The sequence below is a fragment of the Ooceraea biroi genome, chromosome 7, assembly GCF_003672135.1.
Source record: "Ooceraea biroi isolate clonal line C1 chromosome 7, Obir_v5.4, whole genome shotgun sequence".
Taxonomy (NCBI): Eukaryota; Metazoa; Arthropoda; class Insecta; order Hymenoptera; family Formicidae; genus Ooceraea; species Ooceraea biroi.
In genome coordinates this window covers 5,882,301-5,894,258 of record NC_039512.1, presented here as the reverse complement: position 1 = coordinate 5,894,258, position 11,958 = coordinate 5,882,301, and the positions used below count along the sequence as shown (strand labels likewise).

The 11,958-nt window shown below is 34.2% G+C and overlaps 3 protein-coding genes across 15 annotated transcripts; 2 read left to right on the top strand and 1 right to left on the bottom strand.

The window, feature by feature from the left end:
* The first annotated feature begins 29 nt into the window (after positions 1-29).
* Positions 30-7,811, top strand: LOC105282058 (pyrroline-5-carboxylate reductase). Of its 12 annotated transcripts, none has more exons than XM_011343754.3 (11): positions 30-319; positions 1,320-1,521; positions 1,834-2,060; positions 2,843-3,351; positions 3,813-3,968; positions 4,989-5,126; positions 5,299-5,369; positions 5,957-6,127; positions 6,246-6,458; positions 6,755-6,920; positions 7,003-7,811. In XM_011343754.3, exons 5-11 carry the CDS (start codon positions 3,896-3,898, stop codon positions 7,122-7,124), a joined length of 954 nt encoding a protein of 317 aa, XP_011342056.1. In that variant the 5' UTR covers positions 30-319; positions 1,320-1,521; positions 1,834-2,060; positions 2,843-3,351; positions 3,813-3,895; the 3' UTR covers positions 7,125-7,811. The 12 variants fall into 12 exon arrangements, with proteins under 12 accessions (XP_011342056.1, XP_011342054.1, XP_011342049.1 ...); XM_011343752.3 differs by having other exon boundaries at positions 30-409; XM_011343747.3 differs by having other exon boundaries at positions 30-1,521; positions 1,895-2,060.
* Positions 7,812-7,900: 89 nt separating this feature from the next.
* LOC105282055 (la-related protein 7) lies at positions 7,901-10,535 on the top strand. Its single transcript, XM_011343742.3, has 5 exons — positions 7,901-8,304; positions 8,443-8,789; positions 8,930-9,898; positions 10,033-10,177; positions 10,240-10,535. The coding sequence occupies exons 1-5, from the start codon at positions 8,061-8,063 to the stop codon at positions 10,389-10,391; spliced, it is 1,857 nt and encodes a 618-aa protein (XP_011342044.2). The 5' UTR covers positions 7,901-8,060; the 3' UTR covers positions 10,392-10,535.
* Positions 10,536-10,552: 17 nt separating this feature from the next.
* On the bottom strand, positions 10,553-11,784 carry LOC105282054 (probable H/ACA ribonucleoprotein complex subunit 1). 2 transcript variants are annotated; one of them, XM_011343741.3, is made up of 4 exons: positions 11,661-11,784; positions 11,438-11,538; positions 11,055-11,298; positions 10,553-10,938 (listed from the first exon to the last, which is right to left on the bottom strand). In XM_011343741.3, exons 2-4 carry the CDS (start codon positions 11,533-11,535, stop codon positions 10,654-10,656), a joined length of 627 nt encoding a protein of 208 aa, XP_011342043.1. In that variant the 5' UTR covers positions 11,536-11,538; positions 11,661-11,784; the 3' UTR covers positions 10,553-10,653. The 2 variants fall into 2 exon arrangements, with proteins under 2 accessions (XP_011342043.1, XP_019888071.1); XM_020032512.1 differs by lacking the exon at positions 11,661-11,784 and adding an exon at positions 11,605-11,643.
* Between the last annotated feature and the right edge of the window lie 174 nt (positions 11,785-11,958).

Genomic DNA, 11,958 nt, shown 5'->3' with positions numbered 1-11,958 from the left:
CTTCGAACACCCGGTCCACTTCTGTAACTCTGCATCTCATGCCTCTCACTCAGCTGCGCTTGCTACGCGACGCTTCTGTTTCCCCTCTTTTACCCCCGTCATCTCGCGCTCTATAGCTAGCACTTATCTCGTTCCGTTCGCGTGCAAACAATCGCCGATGTGACGCAGTTGGAAACAACGGACTCTGTATTTTCGTGTCTGGAACAAAGCGCGATACGAAAACTCTTATCTTTCCTGCCTTCTAGAAAAATGATCTTGAGTTTTGACCTTGAAAATGCTTCGTTGTTTGCCGCAAAGCATTAGCACAGGAAGATACAAGGTACCTCGGATATGCATGGAGAATGTTGCGATACAAATTGTGGGTACGATTACTTCAACTCTGAGCATTGCTCAGTTTTTATCAGACCAAGTGGGTAAAGTTTATTTAAGTATGTCAACTCACTGACGCAGCGCATTTAAAGCTTCTTATGCGTGCATAATGTATATTGAATTTCCTTGAGTATTACGCAAGGAATCGGGTCAAAGGTTACTTCTTGATACGCTGCTTCGGAGTATTCGTCAATCTCGCTTATTCACGCTAGAAATTACTTATTTCTTCGCTTTTATTTTGTAATTTGATAACGTATCTGGATATGTGCGTAGAACTCGAAAAATTTGCGAACGATACGTATAATCTTGATTCTTGTTTTTATCTTTCCCGTGACGTGCCATTTAATGGCTACAATTAACTAAATAACCACGTTTAACAAAATATGTTTTATATACCCTAACAACAGATAAGACGGATGATAAATATCCAACAAAAATTGTGCTGGTAGATTATCATAATTATAAAAAATCTAATCTTGACAAGTTTGACAATTTATATCTGTATATCACGTAAAATAATTGCATATAAAATTACACATAATTTTTTTCCATATATTACGTGTTGTTGTTTCTAAATGTACATGGCATGGCAGCAAGAAAATGCTTTATCATTATTATCAATGTATTAACGCTGATTAGGTGATCTAGGTCACAAGTAAAACCTTGTATTAGTTATTATCATTTAATGCGCATTGTTAACTGGAATATACTACTGCATAAAACAATATACGCAGTAAATAAACGGACGTTGTGGATGTATAATACCGTTACATTCCGGATTGCATCAGGTTTTCGCTTCAGATCATACGCGCGATACTTTCCAGATCTTATCGTTCTAATCCCGCCACGATTATATTAAACCTAATTTTTCTATCTTGAGGTAATCTTGAGATACGTTTGACAACCAATAATACAGATAAATATATTCAAGAACATTCTTAATTTTGCAGAAGTATTTTTCAGCCTGAGCAAACAACCGTTACACAGGCATGTGCAATAGAATGATCGCAAGTCGCTTAATACTTCATAGATGTTTGAAGCAGTGCGATTTAAAGATATCGAAGATAGATAAGCTAGCAATATAGGGAAGGTGTGAAAGAATGTGTGTAAAGTTTTATGTAAACCAAGTACAAAAGGAATGTGAACGATAAGGTATATTATTTTATTGTAAACCAAGTTTTATGGTTGGTGGTTTGGTTGGTTAAGGAAAGGACGTAAAGGATTCGATCACGAGCATGTAAAATATTTAGATTGGGAAAGTAGGGAATGTGTGGACGAATGTGTGTGGTAGGGAAGTGATTGTAAACAAGTCCTTTTCTAAGTGAAAGCTGAAAGTAATAAATTTGATTGATTGATTTGATAAAAGTATCGATATAATATTCCAAAAATAAATTTTAAAAGAAAATAAGGAAGAATGATTTATATTCTCGTGATGCTACTTTCTGCTACTGATGGTACTTTCAGATTTCAATGAAATCATCCTGAAGTTCTAACTAGACTAAGAAACAGTTACACCTTTACGCAGTTATGTAGTCGAGTTTAACGGAGGCATGAAAGCATAAGAAGAACCTTGATATACAGCAGATGTGATGTAACGTCTTACATAACTCACTTTGTTTAAATTGCGAAAATTTGCCGATAAAACTGCCGTTGAGATTTTTACCAGCATATTGACTAATATAATATCACAGGTACAATTTAGCAACATCTATTGAAAAGGAAAATACAGTATATTTATTGCATTACAATATTACAAGTAGTGCAAAAATATTGGATCGATCGGATAGTTCGTGATTTAAAATTCAAATGCAGGACTTTGTATTAAGAATTAATTCAATTTGCATTTGAATTTTGCTAAAGAAATCCGCACAAAAGACTTCTGATCAATTCAATATTATTATAAACAGACTGTACATTATGCATGACGAGGTAGAATAAAAAGTATATTAGTTTTTATCGTGCTTATGAAGTTATGACATATCTTCAGTGGCGGTATCTGCATATGCTGCAAGTAATGCACGTTACAAAATACATTTTAAGAATGTCGATAATAAGATTCGAAAAAGATACAGAATATCTGATATATTAAAGTTTTCTATTTTTCATATAATCTTGATTTCTTTCATCGCATGAAGGAGAAACAAGTATTGTTCGCAGAAATACAAACTTTAATAACGTTTTAAACTCAAATACCAATTAAAAACAAACATCAAAATAGAAATGTTACATGGTCAGTCGAAATTCAATAGATTTAATAGATTTAAGCAATTAGCTAAATAATTAGCTAAATAACTAAAAGTAGCAGATTTAAGTTTGTTATTTATCTAAGTAGTAATAATAATAATGATAATATAACATATGAGCCAAATTTTTATCATCAAGTAGTAATCTGAGATAATTAAAATAACATTAGTAAATAATTCAGTATTTACATGTATAAAACTCGAAGAATTCAAAGTAGTTTATCTTACAGATAAATCTGACGGATTACTTGCGGGGCACGTGATGATATTGATTGAAAGATAAGTGCGCGTTTTTTTCCTAAATTTTGCCCTATTAGTCACTCTCTCTCAAAACGCCCATCACTATCATATCGGCGCGATAGGGAAGGATACTATGTATTTGATTTCCGATTGAGTCCACGGATAGGTAGTTTTCCATAACAGATAGGCTGTAACATGCTAAACATATATAAGGATGTCCAAAAAAGCCGGCGTTAGTAATGAAATCGTTGTCGTACCGCATCGATCGCAAACATTGCGATTGCGTCAGTGCTTACCGGTGCAGGTGTTTCTTGCATTAGATTTCTTGCACTAGATGCATATGCATTTACATACATCTCCGTGTTACCGAACAACATTGTCAGTGTAATTTAATTTTATATTTTGCAGCGTGATATAACGCGTACGAATTAATTAGTCTACGGATGATCCATCAATCTTTCATCGCTTATGCTACTGAATGTTATAGATACCATTTCCGGTAAGTAGTTCACAGCTTATTCTTGTAAAATATGGAATTATTTTATCATTGTTGTAAACAAAATTACATATTAATTATAAAAGTTATAATATTAAAATTACACAGTGCTTTATCTTACAAATAATTTTACAGTACAAATTACTATGAAGTATATATGTTACAATATGCTATGAATTTAAAATGTACTATGAAGTATGTAAATATGTGCTAATATTATATGTATAATATTATAACGCGCTCGCACACACATGCACGTACACGCGCGCGTACACGTGATGAAGTGATTTATAATGCAAATTTATATTTAAATTTATATTTTACTCATAATTTTTCCGCATTATGTAAGCAATTAATTTAATAAAATATTTCTTAATCGAATTTGCATTAAACCTCATGGTAATATATTTTTTAATATATCTATATATACATGGTACTATATTTAGAATATGTATAATTTCCAGTTCTATGAGAAGGAAAAATCAGATCAACAAAGAATCAACCTCATTGTCATTCACGTTACGTTAATACTGGAACGATTATAAAAATGACTCTCAGGACAATGGGTTTCGTGAAATTAAATCGCCGAATTCGGCGGACTTTAAACGTGCGCAAATATGGTGAGTAATCTTGTCGTAAATGTCATTTCAGTTCTGCTAACACCGATAACTGTGGTTCAATTTTAATAGCATTGTACGTCAATCATTGCATTGTGGCATTTTTAAAACGTTCGATTAATTCTGCTTTAATGGCAAGACAAATACGGCTGTTAATCATTATTAACATTACAAAGTATCCCTTTTTGTTAGGAAGTTTCCGTTGTACAGTTTATCGATGAGTACTAGAAAAATGATATAATATCAGTACAATCGTAATCTACTTTATGTAATCTACTTTAATAATCACAAAGAAAATATTGATGATTACATAGTTATCACAGTAACGATATTATCATTTAAATTCACCGTAAATACCTTATTTCAATCATTGCAACTGACAAAAATATCTACCTGATATCTAAGATCGCGCAAAGCGGCTATATTCTGTTTGCTTGTGCTTGCGAACATGGAAGGTCGAACTTTTTACATATTCCTCCTGCTGCAAAGAAGTTAATTTCCACAGTCTACAGAAATATACGTTCTGAAAGACCGCAAATCAATTTACCGCAAATGATTTTAAATACAAGACAGAATGAGTTTGGCGGTCGAAAGATAGATCGTGGGTGCAAATGTTGTTATCTCGTAAGATCATGTATATAAGAATATAAAGCAAAGAGAACATCTTCGTCGTTAAAAGCGATAGAAAGTGAAAAAGGGAGAACGAGATACGAGTGTGCGAAATATAAACATCGCGCTCAAACGAATCTTGCTTTTATCGCAGCAAAAATTGTAAGCTCAGTCGCCGTCTGTTTGCGTTCATATCAGCACATGTAGTTGGAAATGTATGATTGCGTCGGAACGTAGTAAATAAAATCTCGATCGGGTAATTCAGTCGTTCATACGATCGGGAGAAACGAAAACCGTCGTCTGATGTGCCTCTAGATAATTCGCATCAAAAGCATCACTTTGTTCCTGTGCTTGTTCGTCAAGCTGTGTTGCATTATCGAGGTGAATAATCTTTCTCATCTGTATCTTCCATAGTGAGCGATCAATTACTTGCGGACGGTGAAGTAAAAAAACAGAAGATACCGTTGAACATCGATATCAACATGTTGAAGATCGGTTTTCTTGGTGGAGGAAAAATGGCCCAGGCACTCGCCAAAGGTTTTATACGAGCGGGTAAGCAGGTTTTTTTTATATTTTCTGAAACTTATGTTACTCTTCAGATGTGTATACATGCATCTGAACTGTTTTTAATATGTGTGTATTAGCTGCTGGTTCTTTGAAAGATACAGAATCAAAATCTTAAAGCGATTTTTGTATTTCTTTAATCCCATTTCTTTTTTCGTAGGTTTGAGCAAGGGCGAGATGATGTTGGCCAGTTGCCTTCCGAACGACACTGGAAGCATCGAAACGTTTAAAGTAAGATGTTAATTCAGTACTGTACGATATGATCTATAATCATTATTATATCGAATATTATCGATATAATAACATCGAAGAACGTTGAAAGAGCGTTTTATTGTTTATGATGTGTCATTTGATAATGTCATAGATAACATAGATGATAAGACATATACTTATTGCGATGATGCCGCATAATGTAATTTCCTTATCAAAAACTTGGAAGGAACACATTTAACAGAGGAAAAAGGAAGGATATACGTATTTTACATTGGGAATTATTCCTCGAGAGATCGATCACAGAATCTGTAAATAAATTTGATATAAATTCAGTTATGTTAACTGCACTTTACTTAAATTTTTTAAATCGAGAGTTTAATTCGCATATGCGTTTAATTAACCATCGTAATATAGCTTCCAATACTACCCGCATCTATTGTATATTAATTTTTTTATCTATTGTCATCTATTAATTGTATGAAATTTTCAAACATCTTATATTTTCGTGTTATCGCGATAGATAGATTTAAAATTATATTGCGCGTGTGGCAAATGCGACAAGTGTGTGCGTCAGATCTATATTTGATATAAATTAATGTTTTTAGGAAATGGGATCAAAAACCGTTTTCGCTAATGCTCCCGTCGTTGATCACGGTGATGTGCTGATTCTATCAGTGAAACCCCAGGTTGTGCCAAAGATTTTGCCAGAATTAAAGAACAGCAATAAATTGCTGCTTTCCATCGCTATGGGTGTCTCCTTGACGACGTTACAGAAGGTATGATGCTTCTCTATCATAGCAAGAACATTTGTTAACATCACGTGACCATTGTACAAATTGTTTATACAAAGAACAAAATGCAAAGTGATGATTGCGCAAATAAATATATTTTTAGGCATTGCCAGAAGGAACACCCGTGATGAGGATAATGCCGAATACACCGGCATTAGTAGGTTGCGGTGCTACGGTGTACACGCGTGGAAAATATACGTCTGACAAGGACGCGGAAATAACAGAAAAATTATTTTCCGCCGTTGGTCTTTGCGAGGAAGTGCCAGAAAATCTCATCGATCCCGTCACTGCCTTGGCCGGTTCCGGTCCAGCCTATGTAAGTATGATTCCTGTACAATTTCATGTCTAAGCAGAAGTCCTCATTTAGAGAAAATAATTAGCACAACGTTAAATCATCTTTGATTCACCAGTTTCACTAATTTCTTTTATTCTAGCTAATCAACAACAAAAGACAGTGTTCTGATATTTTTATGTTTTTGTAAATTTATTATCATTACCTGCGATGGACTCCCATTCTTTTTTTCTTAAACTTTTTAAATCATCGAGTCTTTTTCTTTAAACAATCTTTGGATTTATTTGACTATAATTAATAAGAAAAGGAATTTTTTCCAGGTATATATGATGATCGAGGCACTGGCTGATGGTGGAGTCAAAATGGGACTTGCCAGGCCCATCGCTTATAAACTCGCCGTGCAAACTATAATAGGTGCTGGTACCATGATTCGCGAAACAAACGTTCATCCAGCACAACTCAAAGATGACGTGTCTTCACCTGCAGGTTAAAAATTAATTAATAATTTAATTGTAAATTTCGCATTTACTGTAATCCAATACACATCTTTCCCTTAACGTTCTTACAGGTTCTACCATAACTGGCATTCATCATTTAGAGAAACATGGTTTAAGATCGGCGCTGATCGGTGCTGTGGAGGCGGCAACGCTTCGATGTAAAGAAGTCAGTTCGCAGATGGAAAAAGATTAGTGGTAATAATAATAATAATATTGTTGTTGTGTAATAGTTATTACTGATATGTTTGAAGACACGTGAGCTGGATGATGTTCAGCGAAAGATATAATAACGCAGGGTTACGACCTGTAGATAAGATCATGTTTTATATATTAATGTTATTTAATCTTTTTAGATGTAGCTTGTTTTTGTGATAAAATACGTTTTATTTTTAATTTTCATGAAAATTGAGACTGTAGATCTGGCAACAACGAAAAATTGAGAAATTGTACGCGAGATTTATATTATATTTATAATGTACATTACGATAAAAAGAATATATTTGTGTGCGTGCGTGCGTGCGTGCGTGTGTGTGCATGCATTTTTTTAAATTTAGTGACGAGCTATTTCTAAGCTGTCGTCTGGTTTTATGATATAAGAGGAATAATATATGATATAAATTTCTTGCGTCCTATAGCTTTATTTTTCAGTTTTTCTCCACAAATATAATACTTTTGTAATAATCTTGAAATCTGAAAAATGTGCCAAAAACATTGACATCTATTCGATACATTCTGTAGAACTATACAATAATTTTCGTAACTGAGTTTTGTTATTGCGGCGCTGCGCATTTTCGAAAAATAGCATTTTGACCGTTACATGACTTTTCTGCTTGAGAATCCTTGAATATAATATGATTAAGTAATAAAAATCTTGTTATTATAATTACTGGAATTATGTTTATTCTAATCCTGCACATTGACCATAGCTTCCTGCGTTCACCGCATGAGGCCTCCAGTGTCAATTCGGAGATCGTTGGTTACGTTGGTTAGATTCCCGTTTTCGACTCTTAACTTGATTCTTAATTTGAGAATTGGTTACTGGAAGCTCCTTGCGACAACAATAGTGTAACTACCCTTGCAGACGGTATACTTTGTTACAAGGCACGTTGTATGATCTTTTGAGAATACAATGGTGATGGAAGAACAAGAATCAGATATGGAGCTAGCCTCTGAACGGATACCGGTTCCCCAAGTACAGGAGCCAACGATTGATACAGTTAAACGAAATAACAAGTCGAGTGTGTCGCGTGGTAAACCAAGACTAAGAAAGAAAGCACTGCATGCTTCGATCGTTAAGCAAATGGAGTTCTACTTCGGTGACGCTAATCTGAGCAAGGATCGCTTCCTGTCGGAGCTTCTGCAGAAAAATTCTTGTAAATATACACCTTTTTTAATTACACCAATTAATTAGAATGCAATATAGTGTAGTCATTAAGCACATTTATATTTAGAGATTACTTATTTAGATATAACAAGATTATGCTAACTGCAATTAATGTTCTACTTGTTAGATGTGGATCTCAAAGTATTCACTACATTTAATAAGATGCGCGAACTAACCATGGATGTGAATAGAATAGCTAAAGCTCTGCAGAGATCAACCATGCTGAAAGTGTCGGAAGATGGTACCAAGGTCTGTCGATTGACGCCATTTACCAAGAAAGAGAATATGGATGAGTGTACAGTTTATGTACAAAATTTACCTCCAGATGCTGATCACGATTGGTTGACATCTATTTTCTCTAAGTATGGGCCAGTAGTGTATGTCTCAATTCCTCGTTACAAGAGCAACAAGAAAATAAAAGGATTTGCGTTTATAGAGTTTGACACGCCAAATGGTGTTAAAGAATGTTTAAAGGTAAACAAAGTGATAACTAATATTCAACAATGATATGTATTATATATACATATATATTTTTATAATATAAATGTGAAAATCAGTAAAAATTATTTCAATAACTTGATAATATTTTAATATCATGTCTCATCATTTTGCAGACATTCCAGAAAAAAGGACGTGTTTTACCGTCGCATACGTCTCCCAACGATCTGTTAAGTATTACTACGTTCGATGATCCTAAGAAAGATCGCACAATAGTCACAGCCATCAATGCAAAGGCTAAGGCAGTAAAGTCGAAAGAGAGTGCGTCAAATGATACCGAAAATAGCGATAACACTGACGCTAACGAAATAGACATGGAAAAAGACAGACCAGTTCTAAGAAAGAGAAAACTTTCTTCAGGAGAATCATTAAAAGATAACGACAGCAAGGTTAAGAGAACAAAAATAGCTGAGGATCAAAATGCAGATCAACAAGATGATGAAAAGAGCAACGTCGAAAATGAAGAGGCATCAAATAAGATGAATAATCATAACAAAATCGCAGGAAAAAAAAGGAAAAAGGTCACGATAAACGATATTGTGGAGGATGTTGATAGAAAAATAGTAAAAAAAGATCATTCTGAGTCAGCAACAAAATCAAGCAATGAGAAAGAAGAAGAAATGAAAAATCTAAATAACAGTAATGATATGGGCGCTGTATCAGGAACCGAGGAATGCCCTATGATAAATAGCGATGCCGAGGAGAGGGAAATTGGCGACGAGGGAGAGAATGAAGGCAAGAAGAAGAAAAGAAGGAGAAACAGGAACAAGATTCAGCAGGATGTAATATGCAACATAGGATTACAAGTAATGGCAAAACCGGATTGGAAGCGACTTAGAAACAGATACTTAGAGTTGCAAAGAAGCAAGATGAGATTGCTGAAACAGCATTTAAAGAAGGCTGAAGTGGGCAGGGGCGAGATTATAATAAAGAATAGACCAAATTACGATAAGTTCAAACGAGAGAAGGATAATGAAAAGACTAATGAAGTGGAGAAGTCGATTTACGGATGTGTCAACTATGCACCAGGTATTATAGTAAAAATCGAGATGGATGAACCTTGCACGAATCCACGAAGTTTCAAGGTACGTCAGTCTTAGTGGCTTCTAATTGATAAGACTAATATCTCTATTTGTTTATTATACATTGCATTTACAAAAGAGTTATATGTTATTAGTGCAAAATGCTAAATTTACTCACTTATATTGATTTATTTCAGATAGAATTAAAGGACAATAATTCTGTGAAATATATAGATGTAACAGATGGTTCTTGCGAAGCCTACGTAAGATGTGATACAGCAGAGGCTGCACAATCGTTTGCTCAAAAGAGTTACGAGGGAAGACGCTCGACAATTTTGAAAGGTAAATACTTTTTGTATTTTGTAATTAACATATTTCTCAATATTTACATGTAAATTTTTCAGGCGATGAAGAGAAGTTGTACTGGGATAAAATAGCACGAGATCGCGAGGAAAAGTTAAATACGAAACAAAGGGTCAAACAAAGAGGACGTGTCAAATTGTTGAAAAAAGCGGAAAAGGAACTTGGAAAGTGCATAAAATTTGATCAAGATTGAGTAGATTATCATGTGATCTTTTTACAAAGTCTGCTACATACGTGTTACAATTGCATCAATGTAAATTTCAGTTATTTTTAATTAACACGTTGTCTAGCATATGAATTTATTCATGTAATTTGAAATAAATAAATTTATAAAATTTAAAAAAAGATCAATACATTATTATATAAAGCATTTAATTTCTTTTCTTCTTTACAAATCATTTATAGTATAGTACAATATTTGTCGCACTTCTTTAACATATTTTATTCATACAAATTTACCATTTCCCTCTACCTCCTCCATAACCTCCACCTGAATTACGGTTAAATCCACCACCTCCTTCACGATTTCTAAATCCTCCGCTACCTCTATTGCCTCCTCCTCTATTGAAGGATCCTCTGCTACCTCCTCTGCCACCTCTACCTCTACCTCTTCCTCCACCTCCACCTCCACCTCTTCCTGCACCTCTTCCTGCACCTCTCTTCGTGACACGACCGCCCCTTTTTCCTTCAGAGTTTAGGAACTTCGCACTCAACAACAGCTTTGCTGGATCAATATATACCTATAATCAATAAACAATTGTCAATGGTATGTGTATCATGGTACGGAAATCAAATTGATAATAAATATTGATACGTAATTTCATTATTAACACACACATTATACTATTATATATACCTTAGTATCCTTTTCAAAACTAGATGCTTTTACATTTTCAGATAATTTAATAGACACATGATAGCCACGAAATGTACCAAAGATTTCATCGATCTTTCCTAATTGTTGTTTGGTTTCTGTATAAATTGGTGCATTAAAATATGGTACATAATCTTCAATAGCTGATTTGACAATAACATCGTTTTCTACTGTCCATCCATACTGTCCTAATAATGTCACTGTTTCTGGAGGACCTTGATCGTATCTGTGAGAAATTCATGAAAAAGATTCACTTAGTACAACTTGTTACAATTGTTTACATATAACCTCATACAAACTAACCAACTTTTTAAGCTGATATTATTGTTATTAATTATATATTATATTGATATTAATTACATTACCCCCTGTTTCTATCAAATCCACCACGCCCACCTCGAAAGCCTCCTCGGCCACCTCTGAAGCCGCCGGCTCCTCTACCTCCTCGTCCACGGAAAGCCATAACCTATCATACGTATGCAGTAATAACAATTTATTAATTACTACAATGGTGAAAAATAAAATTATTTACCATAAAATTACTTAATAAAATCATGATAGCTACATGTTTTTTGTTTATGTATCTACCTTAATTTAATTCAAGAAAAAGATAAAACTGTTTCTCTTCAATCACTCATTTAACACGTGCAACCACACAGTACAAACTTCTGTATACTAGACCTAGCTGAAAAGTGAGGCAGAGTGGAGGAGATATTGCGGTCATTTCTTAGGTTTGTTCTTTTTCTGCACTTCTGAACTAGCGCAATAAAACCCGTATCTACGTATTGGAAATTGAGATTGCGAATTTGTCCAATCAGAACAAAGCAAGCTTTATCACGCTAGTTCAGAAGTGCAGCGAAAAAGAACAAACCTTTTATACTTGCTC

Coding starts and splice junctions, on each gene's coding strand:
- LOC105282058 (XM_011343758.3), top strand. CDS start 3,896: ATGACTCTCAGGACAATGGGTTTCGTGAAATTAAATCGCCGAATTCGG. Junction 5,370..5,956: donor GAAGCATCGAAACGTTTAAA/GTAAGATGTTAA, acceptor TAATGTTTTTAG/GAAATGGGATCAAAAACCGT. Junction 6,921..7,002: donor TGACGTGTCTTCACCTGCAG/GTTAAAAATTAA, acceptor ACGTTCTTACAG/GTTCTACCATAACTGGCATT.
- LOC105282055 (XM_011343742.3), top strand. CDS start 8,061: ATGGTGATGGAAGAACAAGAATCAGATATGGAGCTAGCCTCTGAACGG. Junction 8,305..8,442: donor GCTTCTGCAGAAAAATTCTT/GTAAATATACAC, acceptor TCTACTTGTTAG/ATGTGGATCTCAAAGTATTC. Junction 8,790..8,929: donor GTGTTAAAGAATGTTTAAAG/GTAAACAAAGTG, acceptor ATCATTTTGCAG/ACATTCCAGAAAAAAGGACG.
- LOC105282054 (XM_020032512.1), bottom strand. CDS start 11,628: ATGATTTTATTAAGTAATTTTATG. Junction 11,539..11,604: donor TTTTATTAAGTAATTTTATG/GTAAATAATTTT, acceptor TACGTATGATAG/GTTATGGCTTTCCGTGGACG. Junction 11,299..11,437: donor GGATTTGATAGAAACAGGGG/GTAATGTAATTA, acceptor AATTTCTCACAG/ATACGATCAAGGTCCTCCAG.